The 21,771-nt window shown below is 46.9% G+C and overlaps 1 protein-coding gene across 22 annotated transcripts in view; it reads right to left on the bottom strand.

Moving 5' to 3' along the window:
• Nucleotides 1-6,181: 6,181 nt before the first annotated feature.
• The window catches only part of AUTS2 (activator of transcription and developmental regulator AUTS2), a 1,182,725-nt gene continuing 1,167,135 nt past the window's right edge, over nucleotides 6,182-21,771 (bottom strand). For all 22 annotated transcript variants that reach the window (XM_519135.8, XM_003318491.6, XM_054655677.2 and 19 more), the window contains 5 exons: nucleotides 17,226-17,367; nucleotides 14,002-14,079; nucleotides 12,986-13,069; nucleotides 11,621-11,843; nucleotides 6,182-9,309 (listed from right to left, as the gene is read on the bottom strand). In XM_519135.8, coding sequence (XP_519135.4) covers nucleotides 8,061-9,309; nucleotides 11,621-11,843; nucleotides 12,986-13,069; nucleotides 14,002-14,079; nucleotides 17,226-17,367 — 1,776 coding nt within the window. In that variant the 3' untranslated portion in view covers nucleotides 6,182-8,060. The remainder of the gene's footprint in view (nucleotides 9,310-11,620; nucleotides 11,844-12,985; nucleotides 13,070-14,001; nucleotides 14,080-17,225; nucleotides 17,368-21,771) is intronic.

The raw sequence follows: 21,771 nt of genomic DNA, 5'->3' as shown, positions 1-21,771 counted from the left end.
TCTCTTGACCTTCTGTGGTCTAAGTCAGTGGGTCTCAAAGTTGATCGTGTACCAGAATTACCAGAAAGCTTGTTAAACCACAGATCATTGAGCCCCACTATCAGAGTTTTGAATGTAGGAGGTTGGGTGGGGGTGGGTGGTGGGTGTTGAGGGTTTGCACTTCTAATGTTTCCCAGTGCTGCTGCTGCTGCTGATGGTTTGGGGACCACACTTTTAAGAACCAGTGGTCTGGCCGGGAGTGGTGGCTCATTCCTGTAATCCCGGCACTTTGGGAGGCCAAGGCGGGCAGATTACTTGAGCTCTGGAGTTCGAAACCAGCCTGGACAATGTGGCAAAACTCTGTCTCTACAAAAAATACACAAAAATTAGCCAGTGCAGTGGTGCGCACCTATAGTCCTTGTTACTTGGGAGGCTGAGGTGGGAGGATCACTTGAGTCTGTGAGACGGAGATTGTTGTGAGCCAAGATCGCACCATTGCACTCCAGCCTGGGCAACGGGAGTGAAACCCTGTCTCAAGAAAAAAAAAAAAACCACTGGTCTAAACAATTAACTACGATGGGGGACAAGGGGCAATCAGGAGAGGCATCATGGAAGTGAAGGCCTTTTATGTTTGTTTTTTCCTGAGACAAGGTCCCACTTTGTCGTCCAGGCTGGAGTACAGTGTTGAGATCATGGCTCACTGCAGCCTTGACCTCTAAGGCTCAAGTGATCCCAAGGTAGATGCCTTTGGGGTGAATCTCAAAGCATGAATGAGTTTGCCAGATGGGGAAGACGTGGAGGACCGTCGACTGGGAACAGCGTGTGGGAGATGAAGCCAACAGGTCTCTGGGCACTAGAGGTGTTCAGCCCAGGAGCCCAGGTGAGAAGTCTGGGCTCTACTGGGGCGACCTCTTGAAGTAGAGGATGGTTTGGGGACCTGGAAGAGATGTGATGAGAACGGGCAGAAGTGTAGAGGGTGGTGCAGGGGAGAGACCAGGTCAGAGGCTGCTGGGATAGCCAGCAAGAACAGAGTAGGGGCTTTAGGTTGACAGCAGAAAATAGTGTTGACCCTCATCCTTGAGCCTCACCCTCCTTTAAGGCCTGGAGGATTTTTTCCATGATACTGTTTTTCAAACTAGGCATTGACACTCATGATTCACAGGGGCTGTGAGATGAGGTAGTGGGTTGCAACCAGCATTTAAAAAAATGAATTAGAGGCTAGGCATGGTGGCTTATGCCTGTAATCCCAGCACTTTGGGAAGCTGAGGCGGGTGGATCACCTGAGGTCAGGAGTTCGAGACCAGCCTGGCCAACATGGTAAAACCCCATCTCTACTAAAAATACAAAAATTAGCTGGGCGTGGTGGCGCGTGCCTGTAATCCCAGCTGAGGCTGAGGCAGGAGAATCGCTTGAACCTGGGAGGTGGAGGTTATTGTAAGCCAAGATTGCACCGCTGCACGACAGCCTGGGCGACAGAGTGAAACCGTGTCTCAAAAATACAAAAACCACGAAAACCCAAAAAGAATTAGAAAAGAGTGGAATTAAAAAATCAAGAGTTCACTGCACGTAAGAAGGGTATGGTTTCATTAAGCTTGTTTCCGGTGTGTCTAGATGATCATGTGTGCGCGTTGCAGTTGATTAAAAACAGGGCTCTGTGCAGCCTGTTCTGTTCAGTGAACCAGCCCAGGGGTGGCCTCTGGAGCATCAAACACAGGCCCCTGCCTCCAGGAGCTGAGGATCCAGATAGAGAGGTGCAGAACCGCAGAACAGGAAGTGCTGAGTGGAAGGTGGGGGAGAAGCCCAAGCCAGGCCCTAAGACAGCCCCAAAGAGGGAAGGATTTACGGAGATGGCTTTGTGCTGACCTTTAGTGTGGCTCAGATTCTGACACCAGGGCCTTTGGAGAGAGGTAAAAGATACTCTGCAGACAGATGCTGATAAGACGCTGCCAGGAAGCATGTGGAATAGCAACTCACTTGACCTTCCTGGAGTGCAGGGTGTGAGAAGGTAAATCATGTTTAAAAAGGGGCCAGGTGTAGGGCAAGGCACGGTGGCTCACAACTGTAATCCCAGCACTCTGGGAGGCCGAGGCGGGCAGATCACAAGGTCAGGAGTTTGAGACCAGCCTGGCCAACATGGCGAAACCCTGTCTCTAGTAAAAATATAAAAACATTAGCTGGGCATGGTGGTGCATGCCTGTAATCCCAGCTACTCGGGTGGCTGAAGCAGGAGATTTGCTTGAACCTGGGAGGCGGAGGTTGCAGTGAACGGAGATCGTGCCACTGCACTCCAGCCTGGACAAAAAGGTGAGACTTCGTCTCAAAAACAAAAACAAAGGCCAGGTGCAGTGGCTTACACCTGAAATCCCAGCACTTTGGGAAACTGAGGAGGGAGGATCACTTGAGGCCTGGAGTTCAAGACCAGCCTGGTCAGCATAGTGAGACCCGGTCTCTACAAAAAATAAAAGAATGAGCCAGGTGTGGGGGTGTGCACCTGTGGTTCCAGTCAGTCAGGAGGCTGAGGAGGAGGGACCCCTTGAGTCCAGAAGTTGGAGGCTGCAGTGAGCTATGAATGCCCCACTGCATTCCAGCCTGGGTGACAGAGTGAGACCCAGTCTCCTAAAAAAAAAAAAAATCTGAGGCCGAATAGAGACGCAAAATCCAAAATCCAAACAGATCTTGAAGAAGCCTTTCAACATCACCCAACAAATTCAAGTTACAGATGAGGAAACTAAGGCCTATTTGCCCAATAACTGCACAGCACACAAGCCTAGGATTTGAAGGCTTCTGGTCCGGTCTCTGTTCTTCCAGGCCACAGAGTTCTCCGAACACAGGCCCAGAGACTAAGCTCCATCTTGTGTCCGTCAGCATCAGGGCACATTTTGGGTAGAACAGCAGGTGGCGATTCTGTGACAATACCCTGGGTGCCTTAACCAGATGCTGTTTTAATCAGCTCCTCCCCTTACCAGGTGAGAAACCCCTGTGAGTTAGAAGCCCTGTGGTCACCCACTCATTCCTTTTGGACTTGCCAAACATTTCAGCAAATGTTTAGCAAGAATCTTTAGCCACTGAAGTTTTTTGTTGTTGTTGTTTGTTTTAGACAGAGTCTCACCCTGTCACTGGGCTGGAGTGCAGTAGCGTGATCTCAGCTCACTGCAACCTCTGCCTCCCAGGTTCAAGCAATTCTCCTGCCTCAGCCTCCTGAGTAGTTGGGATTACAGGCACCCGCCACTACGCCCAGCTAGTTTTTTGTATTTTTAGTAGAGACGGGGTCTCACCATGTTGGCCAGGCTGGTCTTGAACCTCCTGACCTCGTGATTCGCCCGCCTTGGCCTCCCAAAGTGCTGGGATTACAGGTGTGAGCCACAGTGCCTGGCCTTGCTTGTTTTTGAGACATGGTCTCACTCTGTCGCCCAGGCTGGAGTACAGTGGCGCAATCTTGGCTCACTGCAGGCGCCTCTCCTCAGGTTCAAGCAATTCTCCTGCCTCAGCCTCCCGAGTAGCTGGGATTACAGGCGTCTGCCACCATACCCAGCTAATTTTTGTATTTTTAGTAGAGACAGGGTTTCACCATGTTGGCCAGGCTGGTCTCGAACTCCTGACCTCAAGTGATCCACCCGCCTCGGCCTCCCAAAGTGCTGGGATTACAGGTGTGAGCCACCCTGCCTGGCTGCCACTAACGTTTTAGAAAAAGTTATTTTCCTTTTTGTGTGGGCTGTGGGCCATTCTCTACCCAGTCCGCAATTTCTATAAACCTTGGGACGGCACACAGCAAAATTCCACCCACGCCATGCTGATGAATTTTGGGCTTACGACCTTCATGCTTTTAGGCTTTTGTTCAGATTGTGTCACTTTGCACATTAAGAAACTGAGTTCCAAAGAGGCTCTTTGTGCATGGGGTCACCGACTGTGAAGGCACACGGGGTGGATTCAGCCCCCATGACTGTGGCCCAAGGACTCCTTCCCACCAAGCTCATCATTAGGGACTTGTAGCATTTTGGGCATGAGACACGAAAACCTTAGCTTAGTACTTGTGACAGTGGCAAAGACTAGCAATTTCATATTGTGGAATTGACAGCCTTAGATAATATGATTTCCTATCTGGAAAATAACCCTATTTTATTGCAAGAAGACTTTGCATGTTTAAGAATTTTTCAGGCCAGGCGTGGTGGCACATACCTGTAATCCCAGCACTTTGGGAGGCCAAGGTGGGAAGATCACTTAAGGCTAGGAGTTTGAGACCAGCCTGGCCAACATGGTGAAACCCCGTCTCTACTAAAAATACCAAAATTAGCTGGGCGTGGTGGGCGCCTGTATGTAGTCCCAGCTATGCAGGAGACTGAGGCAGGAGAATCACTTGATCCCGGGAGGTGGAGGCTGCAGTGAGCTGTGATTATGCCACTGCACTCCAGCCTAGGGAACAGAACAAGACTCAGTCTCAAAAAACAAACAAACAAACAAAATCAGAAATGCACAGAAAAAAAGGATGGCAGAATTTAAAAAATAACATATGAAAAAGCCCAGGTTACATTTGTTATCCTCTTTCCTTCAACCGATTGATGCCACTGAGGCCTAGTTTGTTTTCCAGCATGAATACACACACACAAGGCCTTGGGCACCCCACAAGTGCACGGCTACCTGCACTGCAAAATTCTGTCTTCAACTTCTTTTATGCTACATATGTAAAGAATGTCAACAATTGCGTCTTATTTCCCCTCATCTACCTTGATTGAGGCAGAAAAATGGATAAACAGCAAATGCCGTGGCAAATATCCATCCAAAGTGGTTAATTATTGCATCATTATATTCGCTATTTTACCTGTCATGTACCATTAGAAGGTAACAAGATCATTGTCAGTCAAAGATGGGGGAGATAATTAGAGCATCTATAGGTTAGCAGGAAATCAAATTGGTGCTGGTACCCATCAGTGCCGAGGAGCTGAGCGTAATTAGGGGGAAAATATGCAAAGGGTGAGATGAATGAAGCCCTGGGGATTAGATACCGTGGCTGATTTGAGAGCTTGACTCTCCTACGTTCTGACATTGCAGATGGCGACGTCAAAATAGGTGTACAATTGGAGCAGTGAAAAATAGCAAAGCAAGGCGCCACTGCTACTGTCTGCAGGGCCCTGAGAAATGCCTGATTTGGAAAAACACAGTGTTTATCGTGTTTTCCAATCCACTGGGTTTTTCTTCCTTATTTTTTCCAGTTTGGAGTCAGTTATTAACATAGGAAAACAGGGCTGTGTGAAATGGGCTTTTATTCAAGAAGTCACTGCGCTGCCCAGATTAGCGGATGTCTGCAACTGGACCGACTTCTCAGTGCCCTTTTCTCGCCCTGGACTGACTTTTCCAGTGCCTTGGATGCACTTCTCAGATGCCCCTGTGAAACCACGGGAGTCCACAGCACTCGCCAACCACAGATCTGCCCCCCGCCAATTTCTGAACATTTCTGTTCTGATTCCCATTCAGCAGCTACCCAGATCTTGCTAACTTGAACTGCTTTCATTTTTTCCCTAGTAACATACAAACACCCATGCAAATAATCTCATCCAAATAGCAATTTCATCAGGTCGGTATAAGAAAATTTAACATTTTTTTTTTTTTTTTAACATCATGGAAAAAAACAAAACAGATTTTAGAGGACAGGGAGACTGCAAACTGATGAGGACTACACCACGTAATTAAAAGAGAGAAAAAGCTAAGACAGGAAAAAAAAATCTGGAAGGTCTTAAGTCACATATGACTGACCAAGTCCACAGATTGAAATGCAATACAACGAGCAAGCAAAAACTGTTGTCACAGGCCCTAGGTCAGAATTCTCATCACTGCTGGAAAAGCAAACACTTTCGCTGAATTTTGAAGTAGCCAGGCACAAACAACTGGCTAACGTGGCCCACACTGTACACACGTCTACAAAATCCAGAAGTACCTTTTACAGTATCTTGGACACACGAAAAACTAACAGAACCCCCCCTCCTCAAAAAACAAAGCACAAGCGACTGTGTGGGGTGCAAATGTTTATAGTAACAAATTGGTGAGACACTAACCGAGTTGGGTAGGGTGGTCAGCCACTGCAGGTGAGCCTTCTGTTCTTACACGGGCTGGGTTCGAGGTGTTTCTTTTCAAGAGCTCGGTCTTGTACAGGTATGGCTTCTTCCCTAAGGTAATGATGGTCACCTCACACAAACAAGCAGCTGGAAGCTTAGTTCACATTTTTTAATAACATGGCACAGTTTACATTACACAAGAAGGCTCCGCCGATGAGAACATGCTGAAGATTCAGTTGCTTCACTTTTCTTTTCACATAGGATCTAGAAAGGACTTTATTACATACAGGATAAACAGCAAAAAGGTCCGTATAGAACAATCTCTTTACAATACTGAAAGCTACCACTACAGTTCCAGTGTACATATTCCTTGGATTTTTTTTAGTTGTTGTCTTAAAAAAAAAAACAAAACACCGCACAACATCTGGAGTTCACAAAATCTGAAGCTCACAACTAAACCTTCAGTTTACTACTAAAATAGATCTCTCTGCTTATTAGAAACAATGGTCTGTAGTTAACTTTTTTTTTTTTTTTGCAAAAACAGGATAACAACGTCAGATAGCACTTTAATATACTAGAAGACCAAATGGAACTAATTTTATTTCATACATATATTTTACAGTCCAGTAGACAAGATATATTGTATTTCTCTGCTAGTAAAGTCATATTCTCTCCAAATATGTAGACAAGAGGCTTAATGTATTATAAAAGTATTATGAAGAGACATTAAGATTGATGCAAACTCAAAAAACACACTCACACACAAGACTTTTTTTTCTGCCATCTTTCACCCTCTAACTCGCGATGGCTCCACAAGGTTGACCTGTTACGGTTGTTCCCAGACTTGATCACCAGCTGGAATATAGTGCGTCACATCAGGAAACGTGCACCTTACATCCGTCAGTTATTGAATACAGTGAAAACATATCCATCATCTGAGAAAACTTGAAGCTTTCTTTCAGGATCTGTTTGGGTGTAAGTAAATCTCATTACAAAACGAGGAAGTGTGTACAGGTATGAAATAGGACACACTAAAAAAGGCATGGTTCTCACATGAGGTGTGTGTGAAGTCACTGGCGACCTGTGTGTGTCTGACAGACACCACCACCCGTCCCCTGATTTTGGCATCTGGCAAATCCCACCCTCCCTGGCACCGGTTGCTCATGTCCTCAGTTACCTCTCCGGGGCTACACTTTCCCCCAGAGCCCACAAGCGGCAACTTCAGATGCTAAGTTCCAGCCTGGGGTCCAATTTGCAAAACAGGATGTTTCTCCGTTTGAAAAAAAACAAGCAAGGAAAACAGAGTCATATCACGTAAGCGCTTGTTCAGGGAAAATATGACCTTAAGTATGTTGTAAATGGATTTGAAAAGGCTCCTTTGAGTTAGGCGGGCTTTTGTGAAAAGCCCGAACATTCATTGCATAGTTGAAGGGTTTAGCTGTCTATAACAATATATGGGAACACAGCCTTAGCCGACTGTGTTCACTGATATTAAGTAAGTTTGCAAATAGCACATTTTAAGAAGTATTAATGTATTATGTTACTTAATCTTTATCTATTTACATTTGTACAAAGTAAAGCTTTCATCTTACCCTTTTGCATATATGAACCATTAGCTCATGAAGCAATCTCTTTTTACATAACTATGTACACAGCCTTCCCACCTCATCTGAAAGAATTTTGCATGATGGATGGCGTGGACTTCTCCCCCTCCCCCTGCCCCCCCTACAATTATCATCCAATTGGTGTGTGTTGTCATCTTCACTGTTTTGGTTCAAATCAAAAAGTTTTATACGAGAAACAAAAAGTAGGAGACGTGAGAACATATGACTGGGCTAAAAGATCTGAAAAATCTCAACATATAATATACAAAACATTTCAAAATGTGCACTGAGTCTATACATTTTTTACAAGGGGAAGGGGTGGGGCTTTCCCCCCCAGGTCTGTGTGAGCCATGCAGGAGTTCTGTCTCTCAAGCCTGGCCTAGTGTCTGCCTAGGGTTTCTTCTTCCTCGTTCTTGCTCCTGTTCTCGGCTTATCGGGCCTCGATATCCTTCAGCGTGTGGGAAGGGGGCCTCTCCCTTATCTCTGCGGACAGAGGAGTCGTCCTTCTGGGAGAGACCGGGCGGCCCCCCAGCGTGGAGATGAGCGGGGGAGGTGCGCTCAGCGCTGCTGTCGGAGGGGTCTTGTTGAGGAGTCCGTTTTGGTTGCCCGCAGTGGGGCTGATGCGGGGATAGTGCATGCTGGGGAGTCCCGGGGTGATGAGGCCGGGGTGGGGGAGGTGTCCGTCGAGGGAGGCGGGGTGCACGGAGTGGAGCCGCGTGTGCTCGTAGTCTTCTCTGAGCATGTGCAAGCGCTCCCGCTCGTCCAGGTGGCCTCCCCGCTCGTGCTCCCGCCGAGGGTCCACAGACAGCGGGTGGTGGTGGTGGTGGTGGTGGTGGCTGTAGTCGTGAGGCTCCCGGTCCCTGAAGGAGCGGTCGGCTTCGTACAGCCGGGGAGTCGAGAGCCGGTGGAGCGGGTCGTTCCTTAGCAGGAAGTCCCTGCCCAGCGGGTCTCTCCGGTGAATGTCAAGTTCTCGGTAAGGATCCCTCAAGGGGTCCCGGATGGGGTCCCAGTGGAAAGAAGGGTACGGGAAGCGCTCTCCGCCCGGGAGGGGGCTGATGCCCATGAAGGGGGTCATCATGCGAGTCCTGTCCAGGCTGCTGATGCTGTTCATGGGGTGAATGCCCGTCACCCCCACCGTCATGGGCATCGAGGCCAGGGGCCCCGGGTGCACGCTGGACGAGGAGTTGGGAGGCGGCGGCTCCGAGGCCCGGTGGGTTTGCGGGGCCTCTGGAGGCAGGTCGTGGTCTTCCTTCCGCTCCTCCTTCACCTTGACCTCGGAGCTCTTCTTGGGGTTCTCGTAGGCCGGCTCACCCTTGCGCGGCTCGGCCTCCCGGCTCGAGGTGCTGTTGGGCCTGGCACTCTCCACCACCGGGGTCCGCACGTAGGGAGACGGCACCCGGGCCAGCTGCTTGGCCTCTTCGCCCGCGGCGCGCCCCTCGTGGCCATGCCCGTCCTTCTCGGGCAGGTGGCCCTCTTTCGCCTTGTGCTCGTCGGCGGCCAGGTCCTTGCGGGATTCCGAGTGGTCTCTCTCCCTCTCTTTGGGTTTGTCCTTCTCCCGAGCCTCAGTGTTCAGATGAGCCCGGATCTGTTCAGTGGAGCTGCGGGTATGTCCCAGGGCATTCACCGGGAGGATAGGTGCTGGTGAAGGGTGGCTGGAGTGTCGCTTCTCGACGCTTTCCCTGGGGGAGAGAGGGGAAGACAAGGAGGCAGATGAAATGAAAGGGGCGAGTCGGCCGGGCCAGGGGCTGCGGGTGAAATGGTGGTGTGAAGAGGACAGGCTGGGGGCTGCTTCCCATGGTCGCCAAGGCAGCAGCCATGCCCTGGGCAGGGCAGAGCCAGCCACCCTTATCCTACTTACCTAGATTTTAGAGGAAGCTTAATGGGGGAGATGGACCAGGGATGAGGGTGAGGGGGAGTCTGCCGGGAGCAAGAATCTCTCTGTATGTTAAGAGCCTCAACCAAGAGCACAGAAGAAGAGCTTCCAGAAAGCCAAGATGGCTGCATGTGGTCAATAAGGCAATGATGTGGCAATCCAGCCCGACCGTCTGGACTCCCGGGATCATCTAGTGTAAAGAATCACGTTTTAAGAGCCCAACGCCCAGTATCACTTTTCTTCCAACTTTGCAACACAGAACCAGTGGAAGAAAGGGTTCAACATCAGTGTCACAGAAGTCTCTTGCTCCTTACAAGGACAAGTGACCAGTTTCAGAGCAAAGAACGTGGATACAGAGCCATCTCCAAGACACAGCACGTGAGAAAGGCTCAAAAGGAAGCCACAGTTGGAGGACTTTTGGGTTGCAAAGAGCACTTGTGCACCAGATGGGATAAGAAAGCCAAAGTCTGATGAGAAGACGGAGGGAAGGCAGTAGGAGAAGCAGGTCCCTAAACACAAAACCTCATGGGGACATTGAAAACAATTTTAGAGAGCAGCTGTGAGTGAAAACACGAGACAAGAATTTTAGAGACCTGTCTTGGATGGGGGCTCAAGAGTATTGGGCAGAAAATGCAAAAACAAATGGAATGACAATAAGGTAAAACTTGAGTTAAAACTAAGACCAGGCAGGTCTTACGGATGGTGCCAAGACAGATAGACATGGCAAAGTTGAGGAGCGCAGCAGGCTGCCATGCTGGCTTGGTGCTGGTGTGCAAGGATCAGAGGACCACAGAGTATTCAGGAGGCTCCCCTATAAGGGCTGTTTCTTGCCCACATGCAGAGAAGAAGAATAACTTTTAAGGGAAGGATGGAAGAAGAGTATATTTTATTTATTAAGCTTCCTGACTTTAATCCAAGAGGCCATTTTGACGCCATCCAGAAAAACACGCAAAGGGCTGGTGGCCACATCCTGCATTGCACCTAGTGACAGGCTGTGTACAGAGAGCTCGCGGCCTAGGGTCGGCCAGGTTAGGTTGCTAGGCGTGCCTCATTTTGGCAGTTCACAGCTCAGAGCTGAATGTCATAAACATTCCTCCCAGTGGTTAAGAGATTGTTATCATAGTGCCTTGAAGGAAAATTTGTTTTTCTTTTATCAGTCAGCATGATGGCCTCTGATGAGTATCTACTAATCTGCCCCATTTAGAGCCTGCAAAGTTGAATTCTTTGAAATTACTAGGATATACACATACACATACATACACGGTATACAAAGAAAAGAAACATGAAAGATTCCGATCAAATTTGAATCTTAAGTACTGCAAGGAAATTGGGATTAGGTATTTTCTGTCAAGCGTATTTGTGCATTCCTTATCAGTTCATTTAAAGTGAAAACAGCCTAAAGGAAGAAAGAAAAAAAGACATTTTTGTCAAGAATGCGTATGATATTCTTTGGAAAAAATACTCCAAGACATTCCCTCTTTAACGCTACTTTTTTTTTAGGCATGGGTTACCAAGTGCAGAGACAACGGTTAACAAAATTATCCACTAGTGAAACCAAAAACCAAACCAAAACTGCTTGTCGACGTTTCTCTACATCTATGTGAGTAAAATTTTATTAGTCATCTGTGAGCCCCAGGCTTTGAGTTTGAACAAAATTTGAGAAAAATATGATGAGGCAATGCAAACATGGCTTTCTAAAAGAAAACAAAAAGAGGAAAAGAGCGAGAAAAACCTATGGATGGTTTAATGGACTGCACGGACTTGAAAGCAAATATGGAATTGATTCATGCTGTGTGTGTCTGGCCCGAAGCTCCAACTCCCTGTCTTCTGGAGAAAGACTTCTGTTTGGACACGCTAACAGGGACTTGGGACGTGCTGATGTATAACTGCGACTGAGACAGGAATCTGTCGCTAGCTCTGCTATCTCCTACGGTCACCATATGCTACGGGCCATGGGGACTGCGAGGGGCTGCGGGCACTGGCTGTGGGGAGGAGCTGAGGCTACCGGGGCAGCTAAAGCACGAGGCTGGGACAGGGAGGGTGGGCGGCCGGTTCCACTGGTACTTGGCACAGAGCAGGCTCCCCCGTGGGGACTCGAGAGCGGTTTCTTTCCGTACCTTTCTTTGTCATCTTTACTAACAGATGAGTCTCGTTTATCTACATCTCTATCTCTGTCATGAGCTGCAGCGGACGCGCTGCGCTCCAGCTCCCCTGGCTTCAGCCAGGGCGGAGGGGTCGGGAACGACGGAGGCGTTCGGTGCAGCCGGTTCCAGGGTTCGTGAGGGTTGCTAAAGTTCTGCACACTGGGGCCATCCTTGTGGCCGAACATTGAGTTGGGTGCTGAAATGGTGAAGTGGAGAACAAAAAGGTTTAAGAGAAATTATATAATCTGCTGTAATGAAGGTACTTACCAAAAAACTTTTAACAGCATTCAGAGTTAAAATGAATACATATTATTGGGAGCTGGAAAAGGAAAGGAGATTAACAAATTCATTAGAGGAAGTCTTGTCCTACACTGGAGAGGTAGCTCACAGCTTTTTTTTTCTTTTTAAAACCAAAAGCAAAGGTGGGGACAGCGGAAGTTAAAAAGGAAAAGGGACCAAATGGGTATTGAGATGACCTAATTCAACGTTATCTGGTGCATGCAGAAGTTCCAGGCATGCAGAAGGGTGTGTTATGATGGTGGGATTTGGATTAATAATTCTAAATTAATTCACAGGAGAAGTCACTGTCTCCTCTACCCACCGCGGCCCTCTCAAGTGTCACCAGAGACCAGACAGGACCTTGCCCTCACCAGACACACAGGTCTCCTTCCTGTGTTTTAAATAAAGACCGACCTGTGACGGTATGCTCAGAGACACATTTTAGCTCTTCCTGTACCCGGAATATATGGTATGTAGCATGAAAGAAAATAATTTGCATATTCGGCGACTAAATACTAATGTTTAGAACGTGAGATGGGGTTGTAATTCTTCTCCTAATTGAGATGGGCTTTTTTAATAGTAGAAAACTGCAGAGTCCTCCTAGATGATGGAGAATAAAATGGTGCCAAATCTTGATTATCCCAAGCCTGGTGGTGTCTTCCTGCTATTTTTCATTGTGCTTTTTTCAATTCCACGAATGCCACGGGCAAGATGAAATGTAACTATTGCTTTCACTTCTAATGTGAGCTGCAGCCAAAATCTTGGAGAGCAGAGATGGGATGTGGATGAAACTCCGCACTTGAGTAAACTTTCTGTGGTCATCAACTACACTGCCGTTCCTGCCCCTCAGAACTGGATAGCCACAGGGGGCTGCCCTCACAGTGGTGGCTCTGCACACTTCCACCTCACCCCACTGTGAAGGCCTGCTTTTGCAGTGATATAACCTACACTGGTCCCCCCAGAGCATAGTTTCCTTTTCTCTAGAAAGGTCTTGAGCCATATGCGGATCACAGGAGATAAAAAGTCCAAGGCAGATTTTTAAAAGTTAGAGGTACTCACTAACGGAAGGATTTCCAAGTCCCCCGAAGGCATTGCCACCAACTGCTGCTAGGCCTGTGAACGTAGACGGCCGATTAAAAGGCTCTGCAAACAAGATGGGGAAGAAGGAAATGGTCAGGGGCTCTGCTGGGAGAGGAACCCAGAGCTTCCTGGGAGCAGGGCGATGCGGGATCCCTGCCCTCTCTACACCCCCACCTGGCCTGTCCCACTTTTCCTACCGGATGGTGTAAAAGGTTTTCATTACACTTGGATTTAGGCACTGGGTTAGCAAAATATTTCTGAGGACTCTTCTACAACTGTGTATTTTGCATTACTCTTCCTTTGCCCAGTGGGGACACTACTCAAGCCAGGATGTACTAACTTGCCTTCCTGCCCAGTCTCGCCTCTGCCAGGAATGCACTCTGCAGATTCTAACAGAACAGAAAGGAGGTGGCATCTGAATCCATGATGAAACTCTGAGGGCGTGCCTATGATATGCCCTGATGTTGTGCAAGCCAATGCCTGCATCTGCCTGTACACTTGCAGATGGGATCGAATACACAAAGGCCACACAAAGCATGCACCTTTATTAGGAAGAGACTCATTTATCGGGGCAGTGAGATGTAGAATAACTCCTCTCCATAACGTCAGCTTGTGTTTCTTTCCGCTTCCTAGAGGTGACCTTTGCTACGGGGCAAGACCTCACCATCTTCTTCCAATGGGCAGGAACAGGCTGTTGTAAACTCGGATTCCCTGAGGTACCAAGGAATGGCTCTCACCCACTGCACCATGGGAAGTTCAGGCAGAACCACTGCCGAGCACAGCTCTACTACCGAAAGAATGCGGTGTAAGAGATGAAATCTGGAAGCTGGACGGGATGTACTGAAACTCCTAAGAGAGCACCATCTCCTGCCTAAGTGGTAAGCAGGGTATCTGGGACTCCCAGCAGCTTGCCCGGAGGTGCAGCGGGAGCATGGTAAACACAGCAGGGTTGCCTGAAGCACATATCTCAGTTCCCATTATTTTGGGCGACTCACCTAGGTGGGCAGCAGGGTTGAGGAAGTTGCTGTGATGAGGAGGTGGCCCAAAAGGGGTCCCAGTTGGGTGTGCAGCACCTGTTAAGTCAAACATAACAAAACCAGAGTTTACAAAAAGCCAACTTCGAAGATGCAACCGGCTTCTACTTGCTTAAGGGCCCCGTGAGAAAATATGTTCAAGGGAGGTCATGGCTGAAGTCCACCCAGGCCCCTGCAGGCAAGACACACGGTAAAAGAAAATTTTTTTCTTTTTTTTAGGAAGCAGAAAATCAATCATCCGTCTTTCCCAGCGTGGCTGGCATCCACCAAAAACAGGTATTTCTTTTTTAAGCCGATGACACACAGTATTACAAAGACAGAGATAACTGCCCTGGGTCATGGGAGGAGGGGAGGCTTTATAACCAAGTAAATTTGGAGAAATACTGGATTAAAAAAAGCTAAGCAAGTTTCTTTACTGAAGGGCTTCTTAGAGCCATTAATAAGCTTATAGGCTCCTTCGTTCTCTAAGAGGGGAACATTTCGTCATGGAATCCATTCCTTATAGAGCATCTCGGAGGACCAAGTTTTCACTTTGAGAAACACTTCCAGAAACCCAGCCCGTTATCATCCTTGGCTCAGGAGGGGTGGTCCTGAAGCTGTGGTTCTTGGCTATGCTGCTCTGGGGACTTGCAGAATCCCTTCTCCTGAAGAGTATGTTAGTTCGCATGCACCCACATCGAAGGATACTATAAGGCCCGACTCTGTAAAACTCATTATTGTGAGCTCAATTAGGTTTTAGGAGATGAAGTCCTCTGATGTCTCTCAACTTTCAATGCCAGGAAAAGCTGGTTGATTCTTATGTTTTGGGGCACTGAAAATCTTATAACTGACTCTGACAGGTTTTTGCTTTGCCTGCCAGGGAACTCAGGTCTAATTTAGTGGTTTCCTTCAGTTGTCCCTTGATCCACATTTCCTCCTCTTCTCTGTATCTTGCCTAATTGTGTACTTCTTGAAGATGCCTCTATTCCTGTTCTTGAAGGAAGCCAGGAAAGGAAGGAAGGAAGGAGAGAGAGAAAGAGAGTGTGCAAATGTCAATTAGGGAAGGAGATTTCTAAAGGCCTTAGGGCACCAAATGGGCTTGTTAATACGAGGCTACTTACTAGCTAAGGAGGCTAGCTTCCTGGAAGGCAGGCTTTGTCCTAGACGAGAGATTTGCCAGGGTCATCTGAAGAAGTCTCTAGTTTATATTCATGGGATTAGCACCCAATAGCAAGATGAAAATGGCTGGATTTCTTAAGTATGTACAAGTTATACACATCAGTTACAAGGTTCACCAAATAACTATTTTGGGCAGAATCCCATATTGCTTATGCTAAAGAAGGTTACATTCTAGAATGGAAGTATAAACAAGGCCTGGATAAAGAATTTACTAAAAACTGTTCCATAATCCTTTGCATTTTGTCTAAGTTCCTATAAACAAATATAAATTCCCTTAGGAAAATGGATTAAACGTAGGGGTCATTGCTGTCTACACTCTGTTAACTCAATTTATGTTTTGGACTGCTGTTCCCTGGGCTGCAAAAGTCTTGTGGCCTGGGTTTGGAGAGGAAGCCACTCAGTACAGGAGGAACATCATCCCCGTCACAGTAGTTCAGAATTGGAAGACACCTGAGGAGTTATCTATTCAGCCCTGCATACTGGCTTATTTTCCACCTGGGAACTGTAAAAATGATACCCCGCCTCCACCAAGTGAATATATTCCAGGATATTCATCAGGCGTTAGCAGTGTTGTCGGCTAAATAAAATTTTGGCCACATACTGTCTGTGTAGTGCAAGCTAATTAATGCTTCAATGAAGACCAGAGCTTTGCTGAGCCCAGGGCCCCCAGGGGTGCCTTGCAGTTCCAGAATTATTGAAGCAAAAGAAGCCAATTCATCCACTTGGCTCAAATGGAAGCCAGAGAGAAATCTATTCTCTCCAAAAATTGCTCTTCATGTAGCCCTGTCTCAGAGCCTAGGTGCCATGGTAACAGAGCCTTCAAATATGTCCCTAGACAGCACTGACAGAGAAAAACCTGAGACCTTAGCAAATTCCATCTACCCTCCAGGGGGACTCACTTGCTTTGGTAGCTAAGGCCCATTATAATGATGATTTGTTGCAGTGTGGGTGCTTCTCTCTTCCTGAACAGAAGAGCCAGAGGTCCACCAACAGTGAGTCTTGGATAAAAGCCTGGGGTGGCATCTGGCAGGATGGCTGTAAGACTTGTCTCGTAAGGATCAGAAATGGGGAGCCCCTTGACTGCTTACGTCCAGAAGAATAAATTCTACTTAGCATAGTGGGTATGAAGTTATTAGCAGAATGAGCTCAGTGCCATCATTTTTAAGTGTTAACTGAGCTGAGCTCTGTGTGCCGGGAATTACACTTAAAAAAGCTTTAGAGAAGACAGAATGACAAGAAACCCTTAATACCAAGAGGGCTGTTCTCATCCAGCACACACACAGTCCTTACAGCCGCTGTCTTTTGTTTGTAGCTGGAGCAGGAATGAGCATAATCGTCACTCTCTACCTCACCCCTTCCACACGCACACTTGACAGTGTGTATTCTCAGAGGTTACATGAATTACAGATCTGATGAACAGGTCACTTGGGTGTTTACACCGTTGCCTAAATTTCTTCCACCGCTATAACCAACCAGGCAATAGTATTACGTTTTGTAGCAGAGAAAACCAGCAACCGAGTGGCCCAACCTCCCTATCACAGACCATACTCCTGGCAACTGCCTTAATCGTCTTTCTTTACCCTCAGGACTTTAAAACACGGCATGACTGAGCATCCCGGTGCAAAATTACAGTGCTCTGCGGGCACCGTATTAAGGGCGACCGCATCCTTCTATAATTCCTGGCATTGTTTCCTTCCGATCTGCCCTTGCAAGCCTTCAGATCTTTCTCAATAGCAACTGACATGCTTGTGAGTTATACTGGTTTAATATAGAAGCAAATAATGAACCGAAGCAATGTGAATCCCTGTAAGGGAAAGATGATCTCTGCTTCCTCCTTTAATGAAAGAGAGTGTATCAATGAAGATTCCCAACTCCCTGGATGTGCTGCGATGTTGCCTTGCAAGCTGGCATTAACTGTATTTTTGTAGGTGGTGACTGAGCGGCAGCTCAGAGCGCAAACCTCATTTATTTAGTTACCTGAGAACTACATTTCTCAGCTCTGTCCCCCCACCCAAACCCACACTCACCAGCGGCAGAGAACAAAGTTGAAGGCCGTGCCAGGTCATGGGGGTGGTGGATGGCTCCAAAAAGACTGGGGCCTGGAGGGCGGCTCAGGAACTCAGGTTTCAGTCCAAAGTCCAGCTTATGTGGGTCTGACTGCATCTGTTTCTACACAGCAAGGGGAACAGTAAGGGTCCCAAGGCCAACAGCAAGGAAGAAAGGTGTTAGTGAAGAGCTGGAGCTGGAGACTGTGAACGGTGCACTTGGGTTCAAGTTTACAAACACTGTGAGAGAAAGCAGCTACACAAAAACCATTTCACCCTCAAATGTCAGATCTGCAGGCCGGTAGTGCCTGTTACACCAGAAATGTCTAGTGACAACACTAGTGTTTGGTCTGGTTTTTTTGTTTTTTTTTTTGTGACGGAGTCTCCCTCACTCTGCTTTCCAGGCTGGAGTGCAGTGGTGGGATCTCGGCTCACTACAACCTCCACCTCCCGGGTTCAAGCGATTCTCCTGCCTCAGCCTCCCAAGTAGCTGGGATTACAGGTGCCTCCCAGAATGCTCAGTTAATTTTTGTATTTTTTGTGGATATGGGGTTTCACCATGTTGGCCAGGTTGGTCTCAAACTCCTGACCTCAAGTGATCCACCCACCTCGGTCTCCCAAAGTGCTAGGATTACAGGTGTGAGCCACCGCACCCAGCTATGTTTGGTCTTCAAGGTTAATGGCTTGAGAAATAAAACCATATCCTATTTATGGAGACTGCCACCACTCCTAAAGTAGTTCAGTGTTTTGCTGTAAAGGCCCATTTTAGTAAGGTTTAAAATAATAGTGTCTTAAAGCTCATTTTATTAGGAATTCTGCATGAATAATCTGCTGTATAAATTAATTGTTTAATGACTCTTTGCCATACTCTAATAGCTCACAGTACATTAGTAACCAAAAGTTATGAAGAAATATTTGCATGTCTATAAGCTAACTTTCAAATGATCACTGTTATATAACAATAACAAAGAAAAACAAAGTAGGAGTATTAATTTAACTAACAGAGGCCCTTTCTCTCCCCACTACCTGTAATTACCTGAGGAAGGTTGGGGGAGGGCAGTGTCCATCCAGACAAGTAAACCATAATCCCAGTGCTTTGGGAGGCCAAGGCGGGCGGACTGCCTGAGCTCAGGAGTTGAAGGGCAGCCTGGGCAACATGGTGAAACCCTGTCTCTACTAAAATACAAAAGATCAGCCAGGCGTGGTGGTGCACGCCTGTCGTCCCAGCTACTGGGGAGGCTGAGGCACGAGAATTGCTTGAACCTAGGAGGCGGAGGTTGCTGTGACCGAGGCTGTCTCCAAAAAAAAAAAAAAAAAAACCACTCTTGTGTGAAGTCCTTATCATGGACAGAAATCACTCTGTTTTGTCTTATTTATCTATCCTCCGGCTAATCTTTCCGCCTACCATCCTCTTAGGCAGTAGAAATTGGGTCTTAATCTTCCTCTCAATCTTTTCCCCTGGCATCCTTCTCTAGGCTGGAGGCCCTTGCACCAGCATGGTTTCAAAGCTGCCCCACCTCCTTGTTTCTTGACAGCTTTCTCTTTGAACTGGCTTCACACTGCCTTGGATAAGCACTGCTCCCAAGGCATGGGGTCCTGGGACTTGAAGCTTCTAGTTGAATTTCCCTTGCTATGACCTCTTCCCCATCAGTCTCCTGGGTTTTCACTGCCCTTAGTACCTGCTTCTGACTTTCACTCTTTTTTTTTTTTTTTTTTTTTTAAAGAGATGAGATAGATAGGGTCTCGCTCTTTTGCCCAGACTGAAATGCAGTGGCACAATCATAGTTCACTGCATCCTCTTGCCTTAGTCTCCTGAGTAGCTGGGACTACAGATGCATGTCACCATGCCCAGCTAATGTTTTTTCATTTTGGTAGAGACAGGTCTCTCTCTCTATGTTGCCCAGGCTGGTCTTGAACTCCTGGGCTCAAGCAATCCCAAAGTGCTTGCCTTGGCTTCCCAAAGTGCTTGGATTAGAGGCGTGAGCCATCGTGCCTGGCTACTCTTCTGATCTCCCGGACTCATCTGATGCTCTCAGCCCCTTTAGCCCCATTCTAGCCTCAGCTCAATCTCCCTCATGTCCTGAGGGATCCTTGCCCTGCTGTACAACAGCAAAGCCCCATGAGGCATCTATATTGACAGAGCATGGCGTGAGGATCTGAGACAGGGAAGTCTGCTGTTCTCTTACTGCTGAAGGCAACGTCCCACTCACCCATCACCCCTACTGAAAGCGAAAGCTACCCGTGCACCTCCAGCTGGAAATGACACCACCCATTAAGAGGGCACACACACTTTCCTCACTTTTTACACACAACTGATCCTCATTACTGAACTCTAAGCAACTAGACGCCAGGAAAGACGCATGCCCCCAGCCCAGCACAGTAAGGAACCTGCAGGTGTAGGCTCTTTCAATAAACACTGGGTGAACGACTAAAAGAATGCGTAAATGAACGTTACAGAGAAAGGGAAGATGTAATTTCTGCTCAAATCTACAGGGAATGCTACAATGAAAGTCCCAGTATCAAGTAATAGCCAAGCCTCAGAACCAAGCTTCTAATTCACTATGAATCTATAAAATTCTTTTGAATACCTCCTTTAATTTGGTGGCCAAATTATTTAGTGCTAATATTGCATGGTACATAGCACAGTTCCATTAACCACAACTTAGGGCCATGAAGCAAAATGGAGCTTGGGGATTACAAGCAGTTTGCTGAAAAGGGAAGATGAACGAAGTTATCTCATGTTCAAGAGGTCTTTCTAATTGAATTGGGATAATGAAAGTTTAAGTCACTGGGGACACTTTTATGGGAAAGAAGTTGCTAAAGTGGCACGTGCAACATCCCTCATCGCTTTTAACCAAAGAAGTTACAAGGAAGATGTGCTTTACCTACCGTTCCACTAACCACATCAACCAGAACAAAAACTGAATTGAACTAATCATCAAAATCTAGTTAGCTCTTCAAAGCACACACATTTTCTAAGATAGACCACAAGGCTTCCAGTTAAACTTCCCCTAACAATAAAGTACAAATGAGCCAAACTCACTGATGGCATGTTATAAGAAAGAGCAGGTATCTGACAACCAAAGCAAAATATTTTAGTGACCTCATTTACTGAGGTTTGCATCTTAAAACTTTTAACTGGGTTTTTATTTTTTACTCTTTTTTTTTTTTTAGAGATGGGATCTTGCTATGTTGCCCAGGCTGGACTCAAACTCCCAGGCTCAAGGGGTTCTCCTGCCTCAGCCTCTAGAGTGACTGGAACTTGGGTTGTTTTATTTTAAAAATCACGTAACCCTTTTAAAAACATGTCTCTTCTGTGATGAAGAGCTCTATCTATCTCCTGGCTCATTGGTCTCCTGTATTTCTTTCATGAGAACTCCCAAATGCTGTTAGGACTAAAAGCTTGTTCATGAAGAAATGGATTAAGTGAAGCTTATTGGAGTTACTTGATTGCTTGTTTGCTCCCATTTTTGCAGGCATTGTAACATAGCCTATAAATACCCAGACTGTAAAATACGGACTTGTCAGTTACTTTGTTCCCTAAGCCAAGCGCTGATGCTGTATCCAGGGACTTGCAGAAGTTCTTGATCTCTCCCCTACTGAGTCATAAAGGCTCTAGCAGAACATGGAATATATTCATCCCTGTGATGAAAATATAGACAAAAAGGAAAAATCGTCTTTGGACAGCGAGGTAACTAGCCAGAACGTGGCTCCTGCAAGTACTGACTGTATTCCAATCCCTGGCACTGACCATCAGGAGAACCAATGACAGTTCAGCAGCACCATCTTCATATAGGGCACACATGACTCTACCATTTTCCCACAGCCATAAAATGAAAAGAATGCACCAGTCACTATTTTTACAAAAACCCAAACCCAACATTCATTTGTAGCTCTTCCCAGATGCAAAGTATTTTCTGTATTCTAATTCTTGGTCACTATAATTTTATTTCCAAAAGCTTTATTTTAGCATTTAATCCATATTCAAGACCTTTGGATCAATAAAATGACAAAATTATAAAGGGAACAAAACCCCGGGGCATTATCAGTTTGCTTTTGTTTTGCAATTTCACTAGTGGTTTCCCTAATTAACAGTAAGATTTCTGAGCTGGCTGCTGTGACTTGCACTGTAATCCCAGCTACTTGGGAGGCTCAGGTGGGAGAACTGCTTGGGGCCAGGAGTCTGAGACCAGCCTGGGCAACACAGTGAGACCCCTCTCTCTACAAAAACAACAATCAAGAAATTAGCCAAGTATGGTGGTATATGCCTAAAGTCCCAGCTGCTTGGGAGACTGAGGTGGGAGGATCACATGAGCCCAGGAATTCAAGGCTGTGGTGAGCTATGATTGTCCCCTTGTACTCCAGCCTGGGCAACAGAGTGAGACCCTGACTCTAGGAAAAAATAAGTAAGACTTCTGAGTAGCTTTTCCAAGAGAGGCTTGATCCTTCCTAACTATGGGTCTGTAAAATGTGTTTTAAATGCCTCCTTCACCAGGTTCTCCCGAGCACATCACACACTCACATGCGC

This window comes from Pan troglodytes, chromosome 6 (assembly GCF_028858775.2).
Source record: "Pan troglodytes isolate AG18354 chromosome 6, NHGRI_mPanTro3-v2.0_pri, whole genome shotgun sequence".
Classification (NCBI taxonomy): Eukaryota; Metazoa; Chordata; class Mammalia; order Primates; family Hominidae; genus Pan; species Pan troglodytes.
Note: the sequence above shows the minus strand (reverse complement) of the source record. Positions and strands in the feature narration are given on the sequence as shown.